Source organism: Canis lupus, chromosome 9 (genome assembly GCF_003254725.2).
Source record: "Canis lupus dingo isolate Sandy chromosome 9, ASM325472v2, whole genome shotgun sequence".
NCBI classification, from domain to species: Eukaryota; Metazoa; Chordata; class Mammalia; order Carnivora; family Canidae; genus Canis; species Canis lupus.
Window position 1 is genome coordinate 16,287,486 of NC_064251.1, and position 26,100 is coordinate 16,313,585.

At 47.1% G+C, this 26,100-nt stretch overlaps 1 protein-coding gene across 9 annotated transcripts; it reads right to left on the reverse strand.

Moving 5' to 3' along the window:
- Positions 1-4,627: 4,627 nt before the first annotated feature.
- On the reverse strand, positions 4,628-25,122 carry GOSR2 (golgi SNAP receptor complex member 2). 9 transcript variants are annotated; one of them, XM_035721225.2, is made up of 6 exons: positions 24,670-25,099; positions 17,809-17,873; positions 16,207-16,312; positions 15,254-15,386; positions 12,382-12,522; positions 4,628-9,181 (listed from the first exon to the last, which is right to left on the reverse strand). In XM_035721225.2, exons 1-6 carry the CDS (start codon positions 24,696-24,698, stop codon positions 9,020-9,022), a joined length of 636 nt encoding a protein of 211 aa, XP_035577118.1. In that variant the 5' UTR covers positions 24,699-25,099; the 3' UTR covers positions 4,628-9,019. The 9 variants fall into 9 exon arrangements, with proteins under 9 accessions (XP_035577118.1, XP_025292426.1, XP_025292427.1 ...); XM_025436641.2 differs by having other exon boundaries at positions 16,207-16,315; positions 24,670-24,825; XM_025436642.3 differs by having other exon boundaries at positions 16,207-16,343; positions 24,670-24,757.
- Between the last annotated feature and the right edge of the window lie 978 nt (positions 25,123-26,100).

Sequence of the window (26,100 nt, forward strand, 5' to 3'; positions counted from 1 at the left end):
TTCACTGGCTCCCAGCTGGCCGGTGAGATGGGCTCTATTCATCCCTAGAAGGTAAAAGAACAGAGGCTTGGGTGATGTGACTCACTCAAGGTCACACAATTAGTAAGGGATAGAGCTGGGGTGCCTGGGTGGCTCGGTCAGTTAGGCATCTGCCTTCAGCTTGGGTCATGATCTGGGATCCTGGGATTGAGCCCCGCGTTGGGCTCCCTGCTCAGCGGGGAGCTGCTTCTCCCTCTCCCTCTGCCACTCCACCTGCTTGTGCTCTGTCAAATAACAAAAAAATCTTTTAAAAAATTAATAAATTTTTAAAAGGGAGAGGGATAGAGCTGGGCTGCAAATGCAGGCCTGCTTGATTCCTATCACTCAAGTTCTTCTGCCTTCTTACAAATCACTGTCACTTCCTGGCAAGATTCCAAGTGTGGCCATTTGAACCACCATTCTATATTATTATTCCCATTACACACAAAGAAACAGGTCAGGGTGATTAGGCCCAAGGCTGCTCTGCTCAGAGTGGAAAAGTCAGGATTGTAAGCCACGTCTGCCATCTGCATCCCAAACAGCACACCACCAGCCCCATCATGCTACATCGCACCTCAAAAGATCGTGTCCACAGTCCTTGGTGGTCAGGTCCTCCCAGCAGAGCTGAGCTTATCCACACCCCGCACCAGACTGACTCCTCCGTTATGTCTCATCAGCATGTCACCATCAAGAAAATGAGCTGTTAGGGTCTCTCAGGGTACACAGCAGTGCCAGTCCCCCACACCCAAGTCCATTTGATGGTTTCACCAGGGCGAGGGAGTCCAGGTTTGTTGGATGCTCCTGAGACTGGCCACCCAGAGCCCCAGCACACCCATTCTCCTGCACACTTACCCAGGCTGCCTTAGGAGCACACACCCCTCTTTACTGAGCAGGAGCTCCTGGGCCCAGAGTCCAGGGCACGAGCAGGGCCCCTTCCTACGTTTCTGGTTTCAGGAGGATACCCAGGGATCCCTATACTGGCATCCACAGCAGCACCTCCTGGCCTTTCTCTGCCACCCCTTTCCTGCTTCCCACCCAATACTTCCCTACCCTTTCAACAGGACACCCCAAACCCAGCCAGCTGAGAACTGGGCTCTCCTCCCTGACGTCCCCATCGGGGAAAACAGTAGTCAGTACCACAGCTCTGGCCGCTGATCCATCCTCTACTCAGCTGAAGTCCTCCCTCTGCCAGGAGGTGCTCTGTCACCACTCCCTCCCCTGTCCGAACTCTGTCCTCTGGACATGGTCTCTGGTGTCCACCCTACTTGCTTGGCACCTACGACCACCCCATGACATTGCTGGTCATGATTTTTTTTTTTTTTTAAGATTTATTTTAGAGAAAGTGAGAGAGAGAGCGGACGGGGAAGGGGCAGAGGGGGAGGGAGAGGGACACATGGACCCCAGCTGTGTATGGAGCCCTATGAGGGGCTTGTTCTCACGACCCTGAGATCATGACCTGCGCCAAAACCAAGAGTCAGATGCTCAATTGGCTGAGCCACACAGGTGCCCTCTTGTCACTATTAAAATGACTTTTCATGGTAAGAAGGCACAGAACTAGGATTGAGCTATATTTTTCCTCAAGTGAGTATCTCAGGCCTTCGACATCTTTAATTAAGTGCTGTTGCCCCAAATGGGTGACCTCCGAAGACTTATCCCAACGTGCTTTCTCATCGAAGGAGGTGGCCACGACTTCTATTCTGGAATTCTGCTCTTCTTCCAAGAGGTCCCTGGACTGTGGTAAGAGAGACTGCCCTCTGCCAAAGGAGTAAAGCAGGGGGAAGGAAAAAAAGGTTTATTGACAGAAGCTCTCGTGGACGATGAATTTACCCCATGCCTATAGCACCAAGAAGTTGGACGATCTTCAGGAGAGTTCAGGGTTTTATCTGATATTCACGCCGACCTGGGGAGGTCTGGGGGGCAGCGGTGATTCTTCTTCCCTCCTACAGGGGTCCAACTCCCTGACCCCTCACCTCTGCCCCTGCACATGCCCTGGGCACGAGACACTCTTAGCAGAGTGTGTCTGCTGAGAGGGGCCGGGAGGGGAGTAGGGCCAGAGGGTGGGCTCTGCCCACGCGGTCCCAGGGGGAAGGAGCGGGGAGCCCGACGCCCTGGCCGCCGGCGGGGGGAGCAGGGGGCGGCCCAGCCTCCTGGCTGCACAGGGCACACACGAGTTACTGCCCACCAGCGATCGGCTCCACCAAGGCTTCTGCTCCACCGAGGCTTCTCGGGCCTCTGAGCAGCAGCACTTCCGCCAGGAGCTGTGTGCAAGAAGGGGATGGGGTGTAGGCCCTCCTGGCACCTACCGCCCTCCCCCTCCTCTGGCCTCCGCAGCTCAAGGCTGATCAGAGCTCAGGAACTGCCCCTCACCTGGCTTCTGTCATCCTGCGGCCACCACCTCACTCTCCCAGAAGGCCCCTCCTGGTTAGCCCACAGTGACAACCACTCTAGACTCTTGCCCCTGACCCTGAACACATCTGCAGGTCACTGTCCTCCAGTTGTTCTGTGTGACTTCCTGTCTTTCCAGTTAAGCAAGCATAACTACCAACCACACCTGGGAGGCATTTAGAGCAGTGGTCTCAACCTTGTCAGTACCGGAGACTGTCTTGGAAAATTCGAACAAATATCCTGAGACCCGGGCTGCACCCCAGATTAAGTGACTCCACGGCTCTGGGGGCAAGGCCCCGAACCTGGACTTTGTAAACTCTCCAGGAGGCAGTCGCAGCTGAGAACCACTGCTCCAGGCCTCCGGCGTGTTTGTAGAGCCCCTGCGTCTGCTGTGGGAAGCACCGTGGGACAGGCGTTACCCCCATTCTAAGAGAAAGTGGAGGCACCAGGAGGGGCCTGCCATGTGGTTGCCACCTGCACCCTGGATCCCAGTCTCTCACCGCTGCCCTGTGCCTCCTTCCTGCCAGCTGCAGAGACAGGGCCTGCTTCCCACCCACACTTGTCCTGGAACAGCTACGAGGGTGCCAGGCCCATGCTGGGCTCTGGTGGCCTGGTCCTAAAGAACCAGGGGCACCGGGTGGCCGGCTCAGTCAAGGCCACGTCAACTCTCCAGGAGGTGCCGATGAGCCTCCACTAGCGGAATCTCTAAGTTGGGGGGTCAGCCTCCAAGATCACAGTCCCCCCGCTTCCTGGGTACTTTGCGTTTGTCGGGTTTTTGTTAACCTCTAGTGTAGCTAGAGTGGCCAACCATCCTGATTCACTCTGGCCTGGGGAGGTTGCCAGGAGTTAGGACTTTGAGCTTTAAAACCAGGATGGGGGGAATCCCTGGGTGGCGCAGCGGTTTAGCGCCTGCCTTTGGCCCAGGGCGCGATCCTGGAGACCCGGGATCGAATCCCACGTCGGGCTCCCGGTGCATGGAGCCTGCTTCTCCCTCTGCCTGTGTCTCTGCCTCTCTCTCTCTCTCTCTCTCTCTCTCTCTCGCTCTCTGATGACTATCATAAATAAATAAATAAATTTAAAAAAATTAAAAAAAAAAAAAAAAACAAAACCAGGATGAATCGGTCCCCCTACTGGTCTCTCCCCTAACAGTCCCTGATGCATTCTCACTATCGAAGTCCCACACCTCTTCCCCTTTTGCTTCAACCACACACAACACCTGGCTAGCGGCATGTGAATCTTTTGGTTTCCTCCCGGCCTGGCCACAAAAACTTTGCTGAACCACTGTACCCATTGCTCAGAAATGTGTTACCTGCATGGGCTGGGCTCATCAAGTGCCTCCTGCAGGCCAGTGAACCCCAAGAGCTACTGAACACTTACTATGCACAGAGGGTGCACAAAAGTCCCTGTAGTGAAGACACACCTGAATCTCCACTGTTCCCCAGATGTGCAGTGCTATGGGTCTGTCGGGGATCGAGGGCAGGGCTTCTTGGAGAGGACCTGGGATTGTGGTGGCACACCCTGAAGAAAATATCTTGTGAAAAAGGTGCAGATGTGCAAGAGTACGGGAGGTTCCAAGAAGACCAAGCAGTCCAGGGAGGACAAAGAACTGGGGAGAGCTAACAGGTGCACCAGGGTGGCAGGAGTCACTGGCCCGTCACCCTGAGGTGCTTCACTCAGCAGACACAGAGGTAGCAGTCTATGATGGGGGTCCACTGGCCAGGAAGGGTGTGACCCCTTCCCTAACCTGATAGGAGAACCCAGCTTCCACCCTCCCGAAGCCCACCCCAAGTGGTCAGGGCAGTGGCTCCCTGGTGTGGCCACAGGGCAGTTTGTGGGGGACAGCCTCACCTTGTGTCGAATGCTCTAGGGCTAGAGCAGTCTTTCTCACCCTTGTCTACATGTTACAATTGCTTGGACAACCTGTAAAACTTCTCATGCCCAGGATACATGCCAGGCCAATTAATCAGACTAGATCAGGTTAAGACCCACACATGGGTATTTTTAAAAGCTCCAGGAAGAATGCACATGTACAGCCAAGGTGGAGAACCCTGTGCTAGAATGATGTAGGGAAGAGGCGGGGAGGGCATGCTCACAGAGGGGTTCCTTTGGCAGGGAACTTAGCAACTGAACCAGAGGGGCCCAGGACCTCCCAGATTCCCTTACCCCATCCCACCTCCCTCCTCTCCCATGTGTCACAAGAAATGAAAGGACATAAAACGGGGAGTAAGAATGAACACACTTTTGAGAAACATTTTCCGTTCTTGTAGGAAACAGGTCCGTGTGCTAAAGGAAACACCAAGTGGAAAGGGAGTCTGAAAATCAGAACTAATAGGTTTCAGGTCATTTTTGGCCACATCCCAAAGCCCCACAAGACAGCCCAGAGCTGCCACTCAGCAGTGAATTATGTATCTAAAAGGAATGGATAAAGAAGATGTGGTCTATGTATACAATGGAATATTACTCAGCCATTAGAAATGACAAATACCCACCATTTGCTTCGACGTGGATGGAACTGGAGGGTACTATGCTGAGTGAAGTCAGTTAATCAGAGAAGGACAAACAGTGTATGTTCTCATTCATTTGGGGAATATAAATAACAGTGAAAGGGAATAGTGAAAGGGAATAGAAGGGAAGGGAGAAGAAATAGGTAGGAAATATCAGAAAGGGAGACAGAACATAGACTCCTAACCCTGGGAAACGAACTAGGGGTGGTGGAAGGGGACGAGGGCGGGGGGTGGGGGTGAGTGGGTGACGGGCACTGAGGGGGACACTTGACGGGATGAGCACTGGGTGTTATTCTGTATGTTGGTAAATTGAACACCAATAAAAATTATTTTATTTAAAAAAAAAAAAAGGAACCAACCCAAGTGGACACCCGTTTCCTCCTCTTCCAAATACACCAGGCCTCAGGCCCAGACTCAGCACCCGGCAGACCAGCCACAGGTAGGGTTATGTCGCTCCCTAGTGGCGATGCCTGAGTACAGCTCCATTCTCTATTTCCAGAAGCTTCCCCTGACAAATCTCCTCTCCCACTTTCAAGTAGGAAAATACTTCAAGATGGAGAACCTGCCATGTGAAGCACAAATGCCTTATAGCCTGTACTCAACCCTGGCATTCTGCCTATAGTTCCTGCCCCCCATCCTGAGTGTGGGAGGCCCCTCAATGCCATGGTTGGGAGCTTGGGCTATGAGGCCAGACAGATGTACAGCCTAGAGAAAGTCACTACATCTCAGCCACCTACACAATGAAGATAATACAGGACCTGATTCAGAGTGTTTGTAGAGAGCAGAGGGACGGCCCTGGAGAATAACCACACCTGACTTCCAGTAAGGGCCACAGACAAACCAGCAGTATTAAGGGTCTGGGTTTTCCTCTGAATGAAAGACATCCCCAACCCCACTGAGACAACAACAGATAATGCTTCTCTCTGCTTTGGATGCTGGGGCTCAAAACCAAACCCAGAATAGTTCTAGAAGGGCTTCACAACTTGCACTTGCATTACTTTTTCTTAGTAATGACACTAATCTTATTTGTTCTTGGTCCTCATTTCTTCCTGTTGTACTGTTAGTACCTGTAAGTCTCCTCAAATCTTTTCTGGAATAAGATAGGATATAAACAAGTGAGATTTTATTTTGGACATTGATAAAAGTTTTGCTCTTTATACACAGATCCCTATCGAATTCAGCATTTACTTTAAAATGGTATCATCTTTGATTAAGACAAAAGCCTTCTGTCTAAAAAGACAGTGGTTCCAAAATACACACATCAGAATTACCTTAGACTTTAAAAAATATTCTAATTTAGAAGGTTTGGGATAGACCCCAGGAACCTACAATTTTAAAAACGTTTCCCAGCTGCTTCTAAGGTAGCCAGCCTAACCCTGGCCATGGAGCTGTGTGTGAGAATCTCAGGCCTGAAACTTTAAAAAAGAGTAGTGACAAAATATAATTTTCTAAATAAAATGTAAACCTCAACTTTAACTGATGTTTCAAAAACAAGGGGTATAAATCCAAATCTGCAAATCAGACCCATCTAAATTCATTAAGGGCAAAAGATTTTGGGAAAAACCCAGCAGTGAGGCCTCCTATGAAATCAAGACGCTCCTACTTACTTTTGGGTCCTTGAGTTTGGTTTTTCTTAAGGTAGTTGCACCTGGAGCAAACTCCCCTGGAATGAAGCTATTTCCCGGTTCCTTGACAACCAACCCATCTGTCTTCAACAGGCACACTCAAATCTTGTATGAGGTCGCAGATGCCGCCAACAGACCTGCCTGTTTTAAGATTTCACCCCAGCTCCACTAGAGGGTGCTCCTTCCCTGGCCTGGAACCCTTCCCTACACGGGGGGTTAGGGTAGGGGGTGTTGGTGGTTGATGGAAACAGTAGCACCCAGATAGGCCAAGGTGTGTTTCACACAGGACACTGAAAGTCAACTTGTGCCTTCCCCATCTCTCTGGGCCTCCAGACACCATGTGGCTGCCATTCCCTAGCCCCAGGCGGCAAAGACCCACAAACTGCCTCTATGATTTTTATTACCAAGTGGGGAGGATGGCTCTGAAAGTACAGCAGGACGGAAAGTCTTACTTCTGGTACATCAAGGCCAGCACTCACTGTGAAGTGTGCGAACACACTGGTGTACACTATGAACAGACCTATCACAACAGCAAAGCAGGGGGAGAGGTGCTAGGGGGATTTTCTGTGTCCCCAAGTCCAGGTCTGCAGGGCTTAGTTGTTCCTTATACACTTTCCTCTAAAGGATGCTCTTTGGCAGGATCCTCAGATGCCCAGGGAATAGGACAACCGGGTCTGTGCATTAAGAACCTTTTTTATAGACTGCTAAGATCCTTGTGCTGGCAAGGGTGCTGAGGGTGCTGCAAATTTCACCTCCCCAAAGTCAGACCTAGGTCTAAAGATGCCTAGACAGCTATCTACCCTCTGGGCCACCATTCTTACTCTGGTGGGGCCCTCAACCCTTTTATGAAGGGGTCACAGTTCCCTCCCCTTCCTTGGAAATCCAGGGCCCCTGTTTAGCACAGGGAGCTAGGAGCCATGGAGAACCCACCAACTATGAAATCAGCACCTGGGAAACCCATGTTAAAAATCTGTGACAATTATGAAACACTTGCCAAAAAGTATGCTAGAAAAGACAAATATTGCTACAGAAACAGGTGGGAGGTAAATAAAGGAGGTGGAATAGAACACACATAGAGAAGGAAAACAGATGACAGTCCAGGTGACAAAACAAACAAACAAACAAACAAACAAACAAACCCAGGACACACATGGGGCAAGGCAATCACAGGTGGAGTTAATACTGACCAGGGATCCAGTTCTGGGAAATTCTCAGTATTATTTTACATCTTGCTATAAGGTACTGAGCCTGGGGCAGGCAGGGCCTGTGACAGATGAAAACACACGCTAGGTCTTTCTAGTACATGCAGTGCTCAGCTACAACAGAGCAGCTGGCTTTACAAGAAATCGCAAAACACACCAGGTACTGATATAGCCTTAACCTGGGGTTGGTCAGAGAAGGAAAGAGGTCCTGGTCCGACAGCAGAGACACACAGGACACCAGGGCTGTCTCCGGGGTGGTCCCTGCCCATGCTGGCTGGGAAGAATGGGGGACTGGCTGGCAGATGCTAGTAGATTTCGGGGAAGGGAAGAGAGCCAGAGAACCAGGGACGCTGAAACTAGAGAAGACGCTGTGATGGTACATCACTAACCCCCATGCACAGTGGCTTTCGGGGTGGGGGTGGGGGGCGGTGGTGGACAGGAGCAGAGGCCCACCAGTGCCTGGGCATGATGCCAGGTGGCAGTCCTGAAACCACAGCAGCCACCCATTCTATTAACCACTGGGAAAGAATCAGTGATTAGGGGCCTCAGTCCCAAGACTGAACATTCTCAGGGAATAATACTGGCCTTATTTTAGAAAGGAGGAACACCCAACAACCTTAATGTGGAAAATCTTACTTGCTGACTGCAATGGCATCGGTGCCTCTGTTTCCTCTAGGTAGCTGCTTCCAGGGAAGGGTGACAAGTACCAGCAGTTAGTCATCTGCCTGTCACTGAGGGTGGGGGATGCTGGTAGCAAGAGCATGGAAATCCATGTGTTACAAGGACACGGGAAAAGAAGGCCTCCTTCCCTTCCTTCTATTTGCTTCTGCTCTGACCTTTCCACAAGGAGCCAGAAAGGCCAGATGGTGATGAAGCGGACAGTCCTACCTGAAAGGCTCACTATGAAATCTCAGGGTGCGTGTTAGCTAGAAACCAGCGAAGCTGTTCTTTCCCTCCCGCTTCCTTCTTCATCCCTTACCCTTCTGTCACTTCCTCCCCCATGAGGGCAAGAGAGGGAGAGAGAGAGAACAGGTACTCCTTTCATTTCCTAAGTACTGTGCATCTTGGTGGCACTAGCTCCCCCTCCATGGTGTCACAGACAACAGGGCAGGTTTGAAACTCCCACCAGGTTACAGATGACAGTTACTTCCAAGTGGTCTTCACAGTTGAGAAGGGCATACATTTCAGGAGGCAGCCTCTGGGGTCCCCCCATTCTCTCACGCACACACACTCACACAGATTCAAATGCAGTGGGAACAATGTGCAGCCACTGGGCTCAGTCAGCTCATGTCAAGTATTGCACCACGAGGAACATGAGCACACAGGTGAGCAGCATCCCACCGATCATAAAGTACTTGTCCTGGAAAGCCCGCTTCTCAATGAGCCGCATCACTGTGTTGGACAAGCCCAGCATGTTGGCAATGTCAAGGATCTTCTTCTGAGTCCCCTGGGGGCAGACAAGAAGAGAAAGAAAAACAACGATCAGCTCTTTTTGCCAAGGAATGGGACTTTACCAACAGACAGTCTCCTGGTCATGCCTGAAGCATATAAAAAGCAGCATTAATCAGAAACAGATTCACGCTTATGGTCAAATGACTTCTGATCAGGGTACCAGAGCAAAGCAAGGAGGCAAGAAAAGTCTTTTCCACAAATGTGCTGGAACAAGGGACTCTAGGCACATGGGGATCACAGACACACACACACACGTCTCATATATTTTATACCCATGTATGTGTGTGAAAAGATCCTCAATTCATATTATGCCCCCAAATTAATTTGAGATGGATCACAAAATTAAACACAAGCTTCTAAAGGAAAATAGGAGAATGTCCAAATGCTGGAGACCCAGGTGTATACCAAGCACAGAATGAGTAAACGATGTACAGTGAATCTTTGTACTAGAATACTACTTGACAATAAAAAGGACCTAATGACCTACATGGAACAACATCAAAGAGCCTGGAAAACATTCCTGAGAGGAAGAAGTCATACTTCCGAATACATTTATGTGAAGTTCAGTAACAGGCAAAACTACTTAATGGTGAGATAAATAAGAACAATGGTTGCCTGAAAGGAGGGGTAAACTGGCTAGGAAAGCAGGAGGGACTGTACAGGGCCAATGGAAATGGTCTGTCTAGAGAGCAGTGTGAGTTACAAAGGTGTGCACACTTGCCAAAATTCAATGACCTGCACACATTAGATCTGTGCGCCTCTTGTATGTACATTATATCTCAAGAAAAAATTTTTTACAATGTCATACATTTTCTTAAAAAAAAAAAGGCAACATCAAAAAACTTTTCCTCTGCTTCTTAACTCCCAAACCCTGGCTATCAGCTTGTTCACCTTGTAGAATAGAAATTTCTGGGATTCTTCGGCGTGTAATGTGTGGGTCAATGTCCATGTTTATCAAAGGGTCTGAAGGGTACAATTACCAGTGCCATGATCCCTTACAAAACACCACCAAAGGCAAAAGGATATTTTACTCCTCAATCAACAGCCCATAGCACCCAGCCTGCCCCTCCTCTTGGCTTTCTAATTTTTGTTTTTAAGCACAATTTCTTATGAAGTAATAAGTTTAAATGACTCCTAGGACAGACCCCATAGCCTACTTCCACACACGTCACCCACTGCATCCTTATGGATGGCATCTAACCTAATGCCCTACGTGCCTTTTTTAAATCAACAATGCATTAACGAGCAAGAGAGAAGAGGAAGAGGTGCAGACAACATGAGGCATCACAGACAGGAATTCAAAACCTAGGTTCAGCCCCGCAATGACAGACAAGCCTTACTGAAAGACATCTCTCAAGTCAAACTTTACTGTTACGAGAAGGCCAGAGACATGTTTTTTCCATAACAGTAATGGTAAAATTTAGGCTCTCGCTAAAGATTCTGTTTAGCTCAGATTATTTTATTACTATATGAAGTATAAGTAGCAAATCACTTGAAAATTAACATAAATTTCAAAAAAATGTATTCCTTTCCAACCCCAAATTTCCCCAAATCATGGCCCAGTTCCTTCATGCTCTCTCCCATGTTCCTTTCAAATGGTTTAGGCAGAAAACCCCAACAGGACTGGGGTGGGAGGAGGGAATCAAAAGACTTTAAAAGACAGGTAGGCAGCAGTAGATGTCCAGAGGAAACTGAATCAGAAACCTCACATTCCAACCCCAACCACCTTGCCAGGCTTCCCGGCACTTCCTTCTGGGGACAGTGTAGGGGCAATGTTGCTTGGACTCCCCAGTAATACGAGACTTTGCGAGGACATGAACATTTGTTTTAACAATAAGCTCTAACTAACCCCACCTCCCAGGTACATGGGTACGACATGGGGAGTTTTGTCCTAAAAGACTTTTACTAGGGCGCCTGGATGGCTCAGACGGTAAGTGTCCAACTCTTGATTTTGGCTCAGGTCATGATCTCAGGGTTGTGAGACTGAGCCCCTGATCAAGACCCAGCATGGGTCTGCTTAAAATTCTTTCTCTCTCCCTCTGCAAGCTCCGCCCCCTCCCCCCCCAATCAAAAATAAATAAATAAAAGGGTTTTACTGTTTTACTGGGTTGTGGGCAGTTTTCTAAGGAAAATGTAGATTAATCATCATGTATCAGTTGAGATTACTGCAGGCGGCCACTCAGAATGGTGGCACCTGTGAAGCTGTCAAGAGAGCATACTTCAGGACCACAAGCACCACCACAGCCAGTGGCAGGTTAATTGTCCCTCGCGGCTTGCCTGACCTTCTCCCTGGTAAAGATGGCAGGGGCTGGTCAGCAATGTACCAAAGGCCTGTGGAGCTGACAGGCTCAACGTGGTCCAAAAAAAACTAAGATAAAGTTCACACTTCCGAGTGACTGTTTCTCACAGCTCAGTGGCCGGGACTGCTTCGTTCACAGGGGACCACACCCTGATAATAGGCGCAGCCCACACCCCATTATCCATCAGGGCTGATACAGGAAAAGGGCTGAGGCTGAAACACCACGATTGACATCAGAATCTGTGTAATGTTTCTGTAAACCACTCCCGGGGAAGGGGTGGGAGTCAGGGGGGAGTTGGAGTCTCAGCCAATGGGGCAGGGCTTCTAGAAAACACCTGTGACTACCAAAAGTACAGAGGTGCTGTAGCTCAGCAGCAGGTGCTCTAGAAGCCATCTGCCACCAGGCAGCTAGGGCAGCCCTAAGCCCCCACCACTCACTACTATCCGCTTCGGTTACAGGTGCACAAAAGATGTGGTGTCCAAGGTGGTCCACCGGAGGGGCTCTCCAAGAAGCCACGGAGGGGGAGGTGCCACATACGGCCGCATCTGCCTTCTTAGAATCATGGATTCTGTAATTTCTGAAATTGTGGAATTTCTTGGATCTTACTGGTTCCTTCTGTAGCGGCCACTGTCACGAAAGGTTCGGGACAGGGAAAAGGACCTAGGTACCAAGAGATGCCAAATCATGCTTCACAGTGAGCACAAGAAATAGCTACTGGTAAAGGGAGCATGGTGACCCGTGGACTCGCAATAATTCAGCTCCGACAGGAAGGACCCCAGGCTCCATCAAAATCTCAAAATGTGAAGATAAAGAGCCGAAAGGTAAATGCGGGTACCAAACTGTTGGAGGAGGCCAAGACAAGGGGCCTGGTCCCTGTCCCCCGGAAGTGCCCCACCTTCAAAGTCAGTCTCTGGGCCCTTAGTCCCTCCAGAATACTGTGCCCTCCTCCAATGAGGTCATCCATGCCGTGGTGAATTTTCTGGAGGGAGGAGTTGAACTGCAGCGAGTCATCCATTGGGATGGTGGTGTCAGAGTCCTGTGAAAGAGACGCAGGCACTGGATTAGCTCTGCTGGCTGCTCGGCTCCTGGGATCCCGCCACATCTGGCCACTCTACCTTTGGGCCAAGGCCAAGCTCGAGGAATAGCCAGAGGGAATGGTGCAAGAATCAAAGGAACCGAATAGAGAGGAAAATGCAAAGCAGAGACCTGGGTGGCCTCTGTTCGCTCAGAGCAAGAGCAACCTTCCTCAGATGTGGCACTCTGCAAACGAATCCATTACATGAGGCCCGTTAACTCCTGCCTCTCTGCCATGACCATGGTCTAGGACAGATGTCGGTCCTTCAAGGCCTTGCTGGGCTCCTCCTAAAGGCTTTCTCTGACCATGAACTCAGCCCATTCCACACGTTCCTCTCCTTTGCTTTCCCTTAACGCAATATTAACTGTTTGCTTTTGGTCTGCAGCTGTTTTACCTACAGCTTATCACTGCAATTAGATTGAGACTAATGGTAGAGGAACCTGTGCTTTCCATCGAAGGCCAAAGCGTGGCCCGGATGGGACAATTCTAAGCAGGCAAGAAAGGTCTGGAAAGAAAGGGAGGAAGGGAAAAACAGATGTTGATCAAGCCCTTTCCACTCTGCGTGCACATTGCCCTAAGCTCCCCGCATCTTCATGCAGACATTACGGCGTAATTACCATAGCATTCCCATTTTAGAGGTGAAGAAACTGAAGCCCAGAGAGGTGGAGCGGCCTGTCTTGACTCATGCAGAGCTAAGTTCAGTGGGGCCTGCATCTCACTACTGAGAGTGAGCCTGCCCTCTTAATCATCCTGTAGAGACCAAATGGAGACTGGCCCTGGAACTCTAAGTTTACACCGAAGTAGACTGTATACAGCAGTCAGGACTGGCTATAATGCTGTTTTTTCCTGCCTCCTGATGATGGCACGTTCTTCAGTCTGCCAAGCAGTGCCATTCCCATCTCTTTTGATCATCATGAAGAAGCTAAACCACCTCATCTTTCCTCCCAAGTTCAGAGCCATTTTTCATGCATCTACCCTCAATCCCCGCAGATGACACGCTTCTCACAGGTAGGAGCCATGGCTTTGTATTTTTCCACAAGCTTTACTCTTGGCACCCTCCATGGTGTTCTGCACACGGCTAATGGTCAGTGGGGCAAAGACTCTAATGTTTGAATGAATCAACGAGCAGCTCTGACAGGCATTTGCAGAATGCCTTTTATATACAAATTTTTCTTAACCTCCCACCCGAAAGAGTATATATAGCTCATGGGGAAAAATGTATTATAGTTGCAGCTCACAGAATGACCAGCAAGTACTTCATTTGGCAAGTCAATTTTCTCTAGGGACACTGTCTACACAGTCCCACACCAAGCTGGTAAGAAACAAAATAATTCTGAGTGATCGTCCCAGGCCTAAAACAGGCCTGAATACCCAGTGCTGTATCAGACGCCCACACACCTTTTAGTGGGTTGGACAGTTCATTGCGCCTTTTGAAGAGCAGCTATGAAAATCTGAAACTTATAATTAATTAATTAAAATTTTTTAAAAATTAAAAAATTTTAAAAATTTAAAAATTTAAAAAAATTAAAAAGAAAAAGAAAATCTGAAACTGCAAGAAAGACAGCTATCCTTACCATTAGACCACCAACATGTCCTCGTTACACTTTTGATTTGTTAATCATTGCTACGTGACTGCTTACCCTAGAGAAGCAAAAACTATGCAGGCACATTCAGGGAAATTTATTGCCAGTGTAGACACAGCAAAGAGACTTAAATATCTGTGAAATGTGGACTGGTCTGAATTCTGATGGCAGACTTTGAAAGCTAAGATCTTGTTAGAAAATGAACCTCTCGGGACACGTGGGTGGCTCAGCGGTTGGGCGCCTGCCTTCGGCTCAGGTTGTGATCCTGGGATCTGGGATGGAGTCCCACATCGGGTTCCCTGCAGGGAGCCTACTTCTCCCTCTGCCTGTGTCTCTGCCTCTCTCTCTCAGTCTGTGTCTCTCATGAATAAATAAATAAATCTTAAAAAAAAAAAAAAAAAAACCTCTCTGTAAAACAAAACAAAACATAACAAAAAGGCCTCCAAGTCCAGCTCACTTGATGAAAATATATTACACAGGACATGAGAAAGGCCAGTGTGCTCTATAGCCATGTGCAGGAAATGAGCCCATGGAGACCCGAGGGCAGGGGCAAGGGTATCCCAAAAATCCAACATGTGAACCAACAGGCCACTTTTGAACAGGCTCAAGTTAAGCAATCTGTCCAAAACAAAGTATCTGTTAACAAATTCCTTCAAATGGCTGCTCAGATTAGGGGCAAAAACATTTTAATGCATCTGACGCTGGAACCACACACAGACACAGCACAATGGTGACCGCCCGAAGGCAGCTTTGAAATGCTGCCCTCTTGACAAATGGTCTCCATTCTAATCATCTGTCTCTATCTGATCAGAAAAACGTTTCTACCACGTGAACTTCCACCTCTCCGTCAAACCAGGTCATTTTTACCTCTGCCCATTCCCTCAATTCAACTGCTTTCTTTTCAGGTTTCTGTATTAGAAAAAAAGAGATTTCCCTTCTAGGTCTAGTGGCTGTGGCAATGCACAAAGTCCACCGTCATTTCCAGTTAGTCTCCTCTTGCTCAGTTGGCTTCAGATACCCCCCAAAAAGGATGAAGCTCCAAGACCCCAGCCGCAGCTCCAGTGAGCCGCCCAGTACCTGCAGATCCCCACCCCAGGAGCCTGGCTTACGTTAGTGGTGAAAGTGCGAGACAGGAGCGCCTCTCGCTGTCTCTCCTGCTGTTCCCTCGCGTATCGCCGATGCTGGAAGTTACTGAGAGCAGTCTGCAGATGCTGGACATCATACTTTAACTGGTCAACACGACTGGAATTAATGGAGAGAGAGATTACATTCCGGAAACTCAGGCAGCACACTTAGAGTAGCCAGGCTTTGCATTCAAGATGTTTCCTTACTTCTCCCTACATCACTGTGTGTTATCCCCGCTAAAATCATCTGATTTTGATCAAGGATATTGAAACTAAAAGCAGCAGCCTGTGGTCAAAGCAAGGTTGTAGCACACAAGATTCCAACAGCTTTACTTAAGCATCTGCTGGTCTCTGATTCTGGATGCATGACAGGGAACAGGTGACAGGAAGCAGGCTCAAAGACCTCTCCCTGACCTTCTATGGATTAGATCGCTTTCCAAGAAGCCCAAGGGCATCTTTTGAGTAAAGCATCAACAAAGTTTCATAAAACTTTAGGGAGCAGGGGCTGGGGTGGAGGTGGTGAGGGGAGTTTCATTTTAATTTTATGGAGGAATATCAAACATTAGATCGGTAATTCATTATAAACTGAAGTGATTAAGGGCAAGATTTCATTTCAACCCAAGAATGCAGCGGGAACCAAAGGGTAGGGCAAATCTCCCTGGCAGCAGCAGGATTCAAGTGAGCAATCTGGTCAGAAAGTACTTGGAGGCAAAATTTTAGAATGACCCAATATAAAGAGATACGAAGCTTCTGAGCCGCCACCTCACAGGCTTTTTATGTTGAGGAAGCATGCCTGAAGTGGAAATTGTGCCCTTTAGGGACTTTGCCAGCTTTATCTTTACAGAGTCTCAGTTTTTCAATGTGTAAATGGATTTTCAGAATATTCGATAGCCTCCCCTGGGCTAGCTCTGATGGGCTGGGGGTGTCAGAGCACTCACAGTTTGGCATTCTGTCTTTTGTTAGGGGGCTCCTTGCTGGACAAAATCTCCAGACGCTCTAGATGGTTGAATATCTGGTCTATGCTTGCTTGGATTTCGTTTTCTACTACTGCACAAAAGAGAAAAAAGAATAATTGCTGGAAAAGAGACAGTGAACTTAAATTAGAATGATACATTAAACATATCTTTTTTCCATATCCAATAAATTCAAAGAAACACATTTGAAAAGGGAGAAAAATGCAAGTACCACTGAATAACAGGAAAAAATTCAAGTTACACTAAGTGACTCTGTAAACGTTGTTCTAAATACATACACACACAACACACACACATATATGTAGCTGTTAAAGCCATAACAATGCCAATTTTTTAAAAAGTTAGATAAATCTGTAGAAATAAATTTCCTGCCTTTAGAAATGAAATATTTTAAGCAAAATGCAGTATCTTCTGAAACAGAACTAGGTCTCTTTTCCTTTGAGATTATTCTCAGATACAAGTTATAAATATCTAGTATAAAGGCTGCCAATTGAATTCCCTACAGTAATGAGGTTAAAAGAAAAAAAAAAAAAGCACAAAGGGGAAGATTAGTGTGTGAAACACAGAGAAACGCTCCCTTAAGGCTTTCCATAAGAATGGGCAAACTGACGTTGCAATCCCCAAAATAGACCAAATATCACTAGGAAAGGCCCAGGAAAGAATCCTCAGAGGTAAAGATATGATAAATACACTCATTTTCCTTATCCCTTTTGATAAACAGTCGAAATGACCTCTTTTCCATTTCTAATCGTGTGACAATGAGAACGCTGGGAAGGCAAACAGAGCCCATGGACACTAACTGTGCACAAAAAAAAGGGCACCCAGACTGCTTCTTGCTGAGTAAAGTCATGACAGCAGACAGTGATGTCACCATCCTGGGCCAACCTACAGCTAACAAACACAGTTTAGATTAGATCAAGGTAGGCACAGAACCCAGAAAAGAGACACCTCTGAAGCTGCAGAAAGAAGGTACTAGTGGACCAAATACGGTGCGCTCACAGCCAGGTAGGGAGGTGAGGGGGTGGCCTCCACAGTGTGTGGGTAACCAGCGGTGCCCCTATGACCAGCTCTGGGACAGGACCTTTCCTTGTAACAGAGAAGAAACTACAAAACAAAAAGCAGTGCTCTTCTCCAAAGAAACCATGGTGTGGGAACTAAACCAATTAATATTGCTATTCGTTTCTGAATAATCCTCCTAAAGAGCCACAGTTCTCAGCTCAGAAGAAATGACCAATTCCAGTTAAATATCCCTGAAGTGGTATGGAGTACATTCCTCTAAGGGCTTGGTAATTAGATTAAGACAGATGGAGGAGAAGAACGTCCATTCCCATAGGGCCATGTCAGGTTGAGTGGAGGGGTAATGGGGGATAAGACTTGTGGGATTCCACAGGGTGCAATCAGGGAAGTCAGGGACTTTGCCAGAGGGTTTTTCTGTCCACCCCAACAACAGAACTCATTCTGCGCTGAATCATTAAGCCCCTGAGGCAGAAATGCGGTCAGGAAACCCAGCCCATTAGCATCGTGTCATCAGAGAAAGGACTCTGGTCTCCATAGTTAATTACTCACAGTGCAGAGACTGCTTGTCTGCCGTCTCCAGGCGTGCCATGTGAGACTGGATCTCATGGACCTGCCTATCAAAGGAAGAGAGAGGAAATGAGTGAGACAGGAGTAATCAACAGTGCTTCGGTCAGGAAAGACACGTTTTCTGATGCCAACATGTAACTGATTTAAATTGACAGCATCACTGAACTGTAAAATTTGTAAGTGGCACTTTAGGCCACATGTTTTGGCATGATTTCTAACATTTTAACATGAACATGAATAATAATACCGACAGGCAGCATTTGTTGAGCCCTTGCCACATATCAGACATCCTGCAAAGTCAATAACCCCATGAGGAAAGTACCATTATCATCTTCGTTTTATAAATAAGACGACTGTAGCGCAGAAAGGTTATGAAGCTTGTTCAAGGTCACACAGCAAGTGATAAACCCCAATCTGGACCCAGCCAATCCCACTCTCTGTTCTTTGACCCAATGTGCCGAGCGCTGGTCTGTACTAGGGAGGGCCAAAGGGCAGGACAGATATAATCCTTGTCCTTGAGAAACAATGTAATTAGGAATGACAGGCCAGAGAGACATGAGAAGTCCCAAGAAGATTTGAGGGAGCACTAATACATATAAGTCTAAACAAAAAGAAAGCTGAGGAACTGTGCCTGGTGGTGCCAAGCAAAGGCAAGCACACAGGAGAGTAAGCTGGAGGGAACAGGTGGGGTGAAGGCAGTTCTGAAGATCATTTTGAAGACATGATCTACTGAGGGAAGAGATGAAGAAAATGGTACCCAAAGAGGCATTGTCAGGTGGATTACGATCAGGCTCGCCGGCCTGGAAGAGATTTGGGGTCAGAGGGGAGAAGGGATGAGGCTATCAGTTGGAGATGATCAGAGAAGGTCCTGAAAGATAGAGATCTCCTGTTTGGTAAACATCTTTCCCCAGCAATACCAGGTGATTGCTATCTCTTTTGGAAATGCAACACTGTACCCTGGACCTCTGGCACAATCCCAGACATCAGGCCCTGGAGCACTCTCCAGAGGCTCCCCTGGGCTTGGCCAAGGTCACCCTCGGAGCCCTTCCTGGCAGGCCTGTGTGATCAGTACTGAATACTGCCTCTGTTGCCCCCAACAACTGCCTCCTAGTGTGTCTGGTCTTTCCATATTAGAGGCACATGGGAGGAGTCTGCTGAGCTCTTCTATCACCTCCAACCCTTGAAAGATTAGCAGCCATCCTCCACCATGAGCACCAACTGTGAACCCAAATTTACTAATGCAAGCCAGGAGTCCAAAGTTGGTTTCAACTTCCTCTCGTCTTTTCCCAGGGCTTTCCTGAAACCTCTAAATATGACCCATGGCACCAGAAGCAAGGCCAGCTCTCTAATGACCCTGAGTGCACCTGGGTGAGACGCATGGCCCTGAGAGGAAACTAGAAATCACTACTAGAGATGGAGAGACCAGACTGCTACTCCAGTCAGGTAAGTCCTGAGAGTTTAGAATGAGGGCACATGAGATTTGGAAGCAGATACAGGAATGCAGCTTGACTTAAGCAACATCTGGATCAGGGTTACCATAGGAACGGCAGTAGAGGACCGCATGGCAACGCTGATGGAAAGGAGAATTAGGATTTCACAGAAGGCCTGAACATAGGCAGTGAGGCAAATTTTCAGTGGTAGCTTCATAGAGCAAATCTGAAAATTAGCAGCGTCACTGACAGGAATGGAACATAATACAAAAAGGGGTGGGGGCAGAGAGTATCCAAGACAACTCTGAATTTCAAAGTATGAGAGAGATGACCTGTCCCACCTGCTATTAACACTTATTACAAAGCTATAATAACAGGGGGATCTGGGTGGCTCAGTAGTTGAGTGTCTGCCTTCTGCTCAGATCGTGATCCCAGGGTCCTGGGATCAAGTCCTGCATCAGGCTCCCCACAAGGAGTCTGCTTCTCCCTCTGCCTATGTCTCTGACAGTCTCTCTGTGTCTCTCATGAATAAATAAATATTAAAAATAAAAACAACCCACCAAAGCCATAATAATAAAAACAATATGGTAGCAGTACAGAGACAGACAGACGAACCCTAACCCCAACCCTGACCAAGAAGCAAAGAATAGAGGCTAGCTAGAAAGAGCTCTCCATGTTTGGGAACTCAATGACATAAATGAGTGGAAAAAAGAAGGTACTAGAGTCAATGCCAAAGGCTCATTTTGTTACCCATATAGCAGACAATATCTCACATAATACACAAAAATAAACTCCAGATGGTTTAAAGCCCAAATGGAAAAAGCAAGGCTTTAAAACTTTCTGAAGAAACTGATGAATCACTGAACTCTACCTCTGAAACTAATAATATACTACATGCTGATTAACTGAATTTAAATTAAAAAAACTTTCTGAAGAAAATATAAAAGTGCATATTATGACCTCAGGTTAAAGAACTTCTTAAGACAAAAAACAAAACTATCCCCAAACCTCACACACCACAAGGCTGGTAAATTTGAGTACGTGAAAACAAAAAATTTTTCTGCAGCAAAGGTGCCATAAAAACAAATAAATAATAAAAGGCAGAGACTGGAAAATACCTGGAACAAGTAAGAAAGGACTCCTGTCTAGAACATATAAGAGGAATGCTACAAGTCAACAGGAAAAGTCAAACAGAGAACTTCTGTAAAATGCGCAAAAGGCAACTGACAGTAAAGAAAACCCAAACAGTCAATATAAAGAGATACTTCCCTTGACCAGCAATCAGGAGAAGGCAAATTCAAAATAATGAGACATCACATCTCATTGGATTGACAAGTATTTTAAGCTTTAAGGATGAGGGCTTCATGGCAGGCTAAATGAGGTACCCAAAGGATCCTAGGGGAGATTTCCAGCATTCTACCACAGGGCTGCCTTTGGCTTTATGTTTTGTCCAATTTTTTTTTAAAGCCAACATATGAAATTTGCACATGATTCTGTGCTATAAAGAGTAGTTAGACTGGGTGGTGGGCACTGAGGTGGGCACTTGATGGGATGAGCATTGGGTGTTATTCTGTATGTTGGCAAATTGAACACCAATAAAAAATAAATTTATTATTAAAAATGAGTAGTTAGGATATTGTACTACAAAATAAATATTAATGTTTTTCATTTAGGCTAAAATAGTAAGATGAAATTTGTCAGGGATGAAAAGTATTTTGACTTTTTAAAAAAGTCACATGTACAATATTGAACGGCACTCCATTCTGGGAGCCATCTGTTCAAGGACCCTGTCTATTAAAGGCTTCCCCTAATGGAAGATGATGAACAAGATGACTGGGAAAGAGTCTAGAAGTCAAATCACAAAGAGGAACTGTCAAAAGAGCTAGTGATAGTAAGCCTCTGAGGAAAGAAAAGGGGAAAAAAAAAAAAAAAACCTCTATATTAAAACGGGGAAGTTGGTGCTCTTCAAATATCTAGAGTTGACATACAGGAAAAGGAATGGGCTTGTTCTCCATTGCTGCTCCTTAAGGGAGATCCAGAACCAAAAGGTCCAGATTTCAAGATGACAGATTTCAACTCAGCATACCCCCTACCCCTCAAAAAACCCCGGAGAATAATTATGAACTCTCATTCTTCAAGAAAAGGAACAAGGAAAAGGAGAGTTCCTGCATGTCTGCCTTGGATTTTATAAAGGGTCTTTCTGACCAAAGTGTGTTGGAATGGAAAATCTTGCCAGTCCCTTTCAATTCTTAAATAAATAAATAAATAAATAAATAAATAAATAAATAAATAATTTTTTTTTTAGATTTTATTGATTTATTTGAGAGAGAGAGAGAGAGAGAGGGAGGAGAGCACACAAGCAGGGGGAACTGCAGGCAGAGGGAGGAGAAGCAGGCACCCCACGGAACAGGGATCCCAGGACCCTGGGATCATGACCTGAGCCAAAGGCAGATACTCAACCACTAAGCCACTCAGGCAAAATTTTTTTTTTTTTTAAATTTTGAGATAGAGCACACGTGTCTGCATGTGTGCAAGCTGGTGGGCAGGGAGCAGCAGAGGGAGGAGGAGAAAGAGAATCTTAAGCAGGCTTCATGCCCAAGGCAGACCCCAATCCTGGGCTCAATCAACCCTGAGATCATGACCTGAGCCAAAAACAGGAGTCAGACTCCTAACCAGCTGTGCCACCCAGGTGCCATCCCCCTTCAATTCTTAAATTCTATGAGGACAGAGGGAGAGATGGTTGCAACACCTACCCTTTAAACACCCTTCATTTGGCTTTTACTGGTTTCTAAGCTAAAACAGGTAAACTTTAAGTTGTAGGGAAACATTACTGACTTTTCCCATCTAAGCTCTATTATAGGCTTTGAATGAACTAGAAAAGATACTGCCAAGAAAATGATTCCAATCTCTACATTTCCTACCTGAGAGGAAATAAATGCAAAATAACCAAGCAAGTATTAATTAATGACAGGGTGGGAACTACAGTATGCTAAGCGGGAAATCTGTTTTATTTTTTTTTAAGATTTTTAATTTATTTATTCATGAGAGATGCAGAGAGAGGCAGAGACATAGACAGAGGGAAAAGCAGGCACCCTGCAGAGAGAAAAGCAGGCACCCTGCAGAGAGCCTGATGCGGGACTTGATCCAGGACCGGGATCACACCCTGAGCTGAAGGCAGATGCTCAATCACTGAGCCACCCAGGCATCCCAGGAAATCTGTTTTGAACTGGGAATTCACAAACACACCTGAAGCCAATACGGAACAGGTGATACACAGGTATGACTTGGGAGTGTGGACACTAGAAACTGTTAAGTCCTAGCCCCATTCAGCACGGGGTCCATGGTGGGCTTGGGTAATAATATAAACAAACAGAGACCCTAATAATAAGTCACTGTTGCTGACTCAAAAAAAAAAAAAAAAAAAAAAAAAAAGTCTGCAGAAGATCCAGGAAGAATTTTAAAATGAAGTTGTCTTTTTAAAGTCCATGGAACCACCCTAATGCCCCTTCATATACACCCACTTTGTATCCATTATGCCTCTGACCACTGCAAGCAGGAAACAAAGTTTTGGAGTTAAAAGAAACTGGTTTCAAGTTCTGGTTCCACTACATAGCAGCTGAGGGACCATGAACAAGTCATTTAACTCCTTGACGCCTCAGTCTTAGGTAAAATAGGGTATTAACAATCACAATTATTTAAAGGCTCATAGATCCAAATGCAGCATGAAACTGCTGTGTAACCTACATAGCATCACAGAAACCTTAGTGGTTGTTTTTACTTAAAAGTGGTGGGAACCATCTGGCCATTTTCATCTCCCTGACCTTGCTTCTACCACATTTAGCCTCTCACCAGAAGGCAAAATCAAAAAAAGGTAAAACTGACCTTGGGATAAAATAATAGTTTTTACACCCAGCTGCTCATCAAAATCACTTGGGAGAGCTTGTTAAAAATAGAGCTTCTTCTGCTCCAGACCTAATGAATCAGAATCTCTAGAGATAACAAGGTGCAGAGCACTGAATGGTCCTGAATGATATAGAGGACAAGTATGGGCACTGGAATATTGAAAATAGAAGCCTGGCTACTTATTCCTCTATGATGTTCATTCAAATGAAGTTTTATTTAAGTATAAAATGTTTATTCTGATTTTCATCCCTTTTTTTTTCTTTTCACTCGTTCATGTGGTGATTCAGGAGCTTTCAAGACACCTAATTTTAAAATATCAATCTCAAAAAAAAATATCAATCTCAAAATAAATAAGTTAATTAATAAAATAAAATAAAATATCAATCTCCTTCAACATACTTTCAGGGACACCGCACAAGATAACCACCAATTGGGTTCAAAGTCCCAGCAAAATTCATATGCTCGGTTACTGCCGTGTCAATTCAGTTAGACAATTGTTAATTTCTGCCAACTGCAAAAGTTAACTGCTGATGCTCACAGGGTTGCGTGTTCCTCTTTAAGACACTCCATCACCAGTTATTATGAAGCTGAAAGGAGACTCGGAGTTGAACCAGCCTCAGACATTTCACAGATCAGAAAAATAAGGTGAAGAAGTCTAGAACCAGGACTCCCAGATTCAGCACTTGAGAAGAAAAGACTAACTGTAAAAGACCAACCCTTCCTTAGCAACATGAGAAATGCCATTCCTTTTCCAATGGACTCACAGGCTGAATTTTTTTTAATCCCTTCCTGTAATTTTGATGAGCCCAGGGCTCCAGGGTGAGAACCATATTCTGTCATTTTAATACCGTTACAAAGTAGGTTCTGTAGTCTCACTCACCCAAACCAAACACTCCATCACTATGGTCTTTAGTATAAACCAGATCAGAATAAAAGCGGGGGGGGGGGTCGCAGCAACAAGCTTAGTGTCGATGAGGAGTAGGTGCTGACATCATTTAGGAACTGTGAGCTGCAATGAAGCTTTTTCTGACGACCTTAGCCCAGGGACGGCTCTTTCTAAATTGCTAAAGAAGATTCCGCTCCTTTACCCTCCATCGCATCCTGTCACACCTTAGATCAGTCTCCGGACTGTCCAACAGTAAACTATGTGGAGGGGCCCTGACTTCCCACCAGCTCTATCAATCCAGAGCGCTGAGTTGGCAGGTGCTGGACAAAGCATTATGATCCGTTAAGTGTGACTTTCCCTTCGCCCAGTCTACCCAGCAGGTGGTTGCGGCCTCGAAGATCCCAGGAGCCGTCCGGCCCAACGTCTCCAGGCATCAGGCCGGACCCTCCAACCGCCGCCGACCTGGGCACCCCGCCAGAGACTGAGCGCTTCCGAGCTGCCCCGGGCTGCGCCCCGCCGGAAGGACTCGGCCTCTACACCGGCGGACGCCCGAGGCCCCAGCCAGGGTAGCCGGCCTCGCCCAGCCTGGCTGCGCTCCCGCCCGTGCCCCGACGCGGCCCTCACTTGTGCGTCTGCTGGTATAGCGGCTCCATGTCGCCGGCCGCGCCGGGTCCGGCCCTGGCTTCCTCGGAACACGTCCTCACAGAGCCCTTTCCGGTTTCCGGCTTCCGGCTTCCGGTCGCAGGACCCGCCCCCTCCTGCCAGCCAGGGCTGCCCCCACGCGCGCCCGGCTGGCGGTGGTGGCGAGAGAGGAGGAGGATAACGGGAGAAGAGGCCCGGGCAAGAAGGCCAGGTGTAGTCAGAGGCGCTGCGGCAGATCGGGGACGAGGAAACGTGGGTTTGGGCCGGGGGCGGTCTTCAGCATCAGCTCAGGCGTTGACCAGGGCAGTCGGAGAGGACCGACGTGGGGTCCTCAGAGCCCGGCTGCAGCAGAGCAGGTGGATGGATCCCTGCCCTTCCCTGCGGTTGGCTTCGCCGTCGACTGCTCCGCTCTGGGATTGGATGGAGATTTCGCTCATCGCTGTAGTGTCTGCCCCGAGCTTCTCCTCTGTCAAATCTGTCCGCTTCCTACCCTCCCCGCCCGTCCCCCCCTCCCCATTATCCTTCCAATAAACTCACAATGAATGAGCGGTTAGTTACTATGTGTGCAGTGGGGGAAACCGGGCTCCTCTTGCCCTCCAAAGAGGTCGCGGGCTAGGAAGTAAGATAAGTATACAAAGAAGTCCAGACAGGCTGAGCTGAGCCGGGGTCAGCCCCGTCGAAGAGTCAGGAAAGACTCCTAATGTAGGAGGTGGCATTTGAATTAGGACTCGAAGGATTGGGACGCTTCGGTCTCTCTCTCCACAGAGACCTAACCCGTGTCCACCCTCCCAGGCTTATCTGCAGTTCCTTCCAAGGGAGGAGATGTTCCTCTTCCTTTGACAAGTTGATGCTTTTATTTTCCTGTATCCTGGAGCCAACCCAGTTTTGTGTCCTAAGAGACTGTCCACCCATGTACATTCTTTCCCAAACATTTTCCCATTCTAATTATTAATGAGCACCTACTATTACCAGGCACAGATACTGGGAGCAGGATTACAGGAAAGATAGCCTTCAAATATCTCTTCTCTCGTAGTCTGTTGACAGAGCTAATTATGCCCTCCAGCTACATTATCAAGTAGAAAAGTGCTACAGTTGATACAAAGTACCTTTTTTTTTTTTTTTTTCTGGAGAAAAGCAAGAAGAGTTCGTGGATGAAAGAGCCTATGAATGGGGCCTTCAAGAATCAAGTGTTTTGTTTTTTTGTTGAAGAATCAATAGAATTTTAACAGTGTCTTGCACATGCTAACCCCTCTGTAAATGTTTATGTTTAAAAAGATTTATTTTTTTGAGAGAGAGCAGCTCACTCAGAGGGTAGGGGCAGAGGGAGAGGGAAAGAGAGAATCTCAAGCTGACCCCCCACCCAGTGGAGCCCAATGCTGGGCTCTGTCCCAACACCCATGAGATCATGACCTG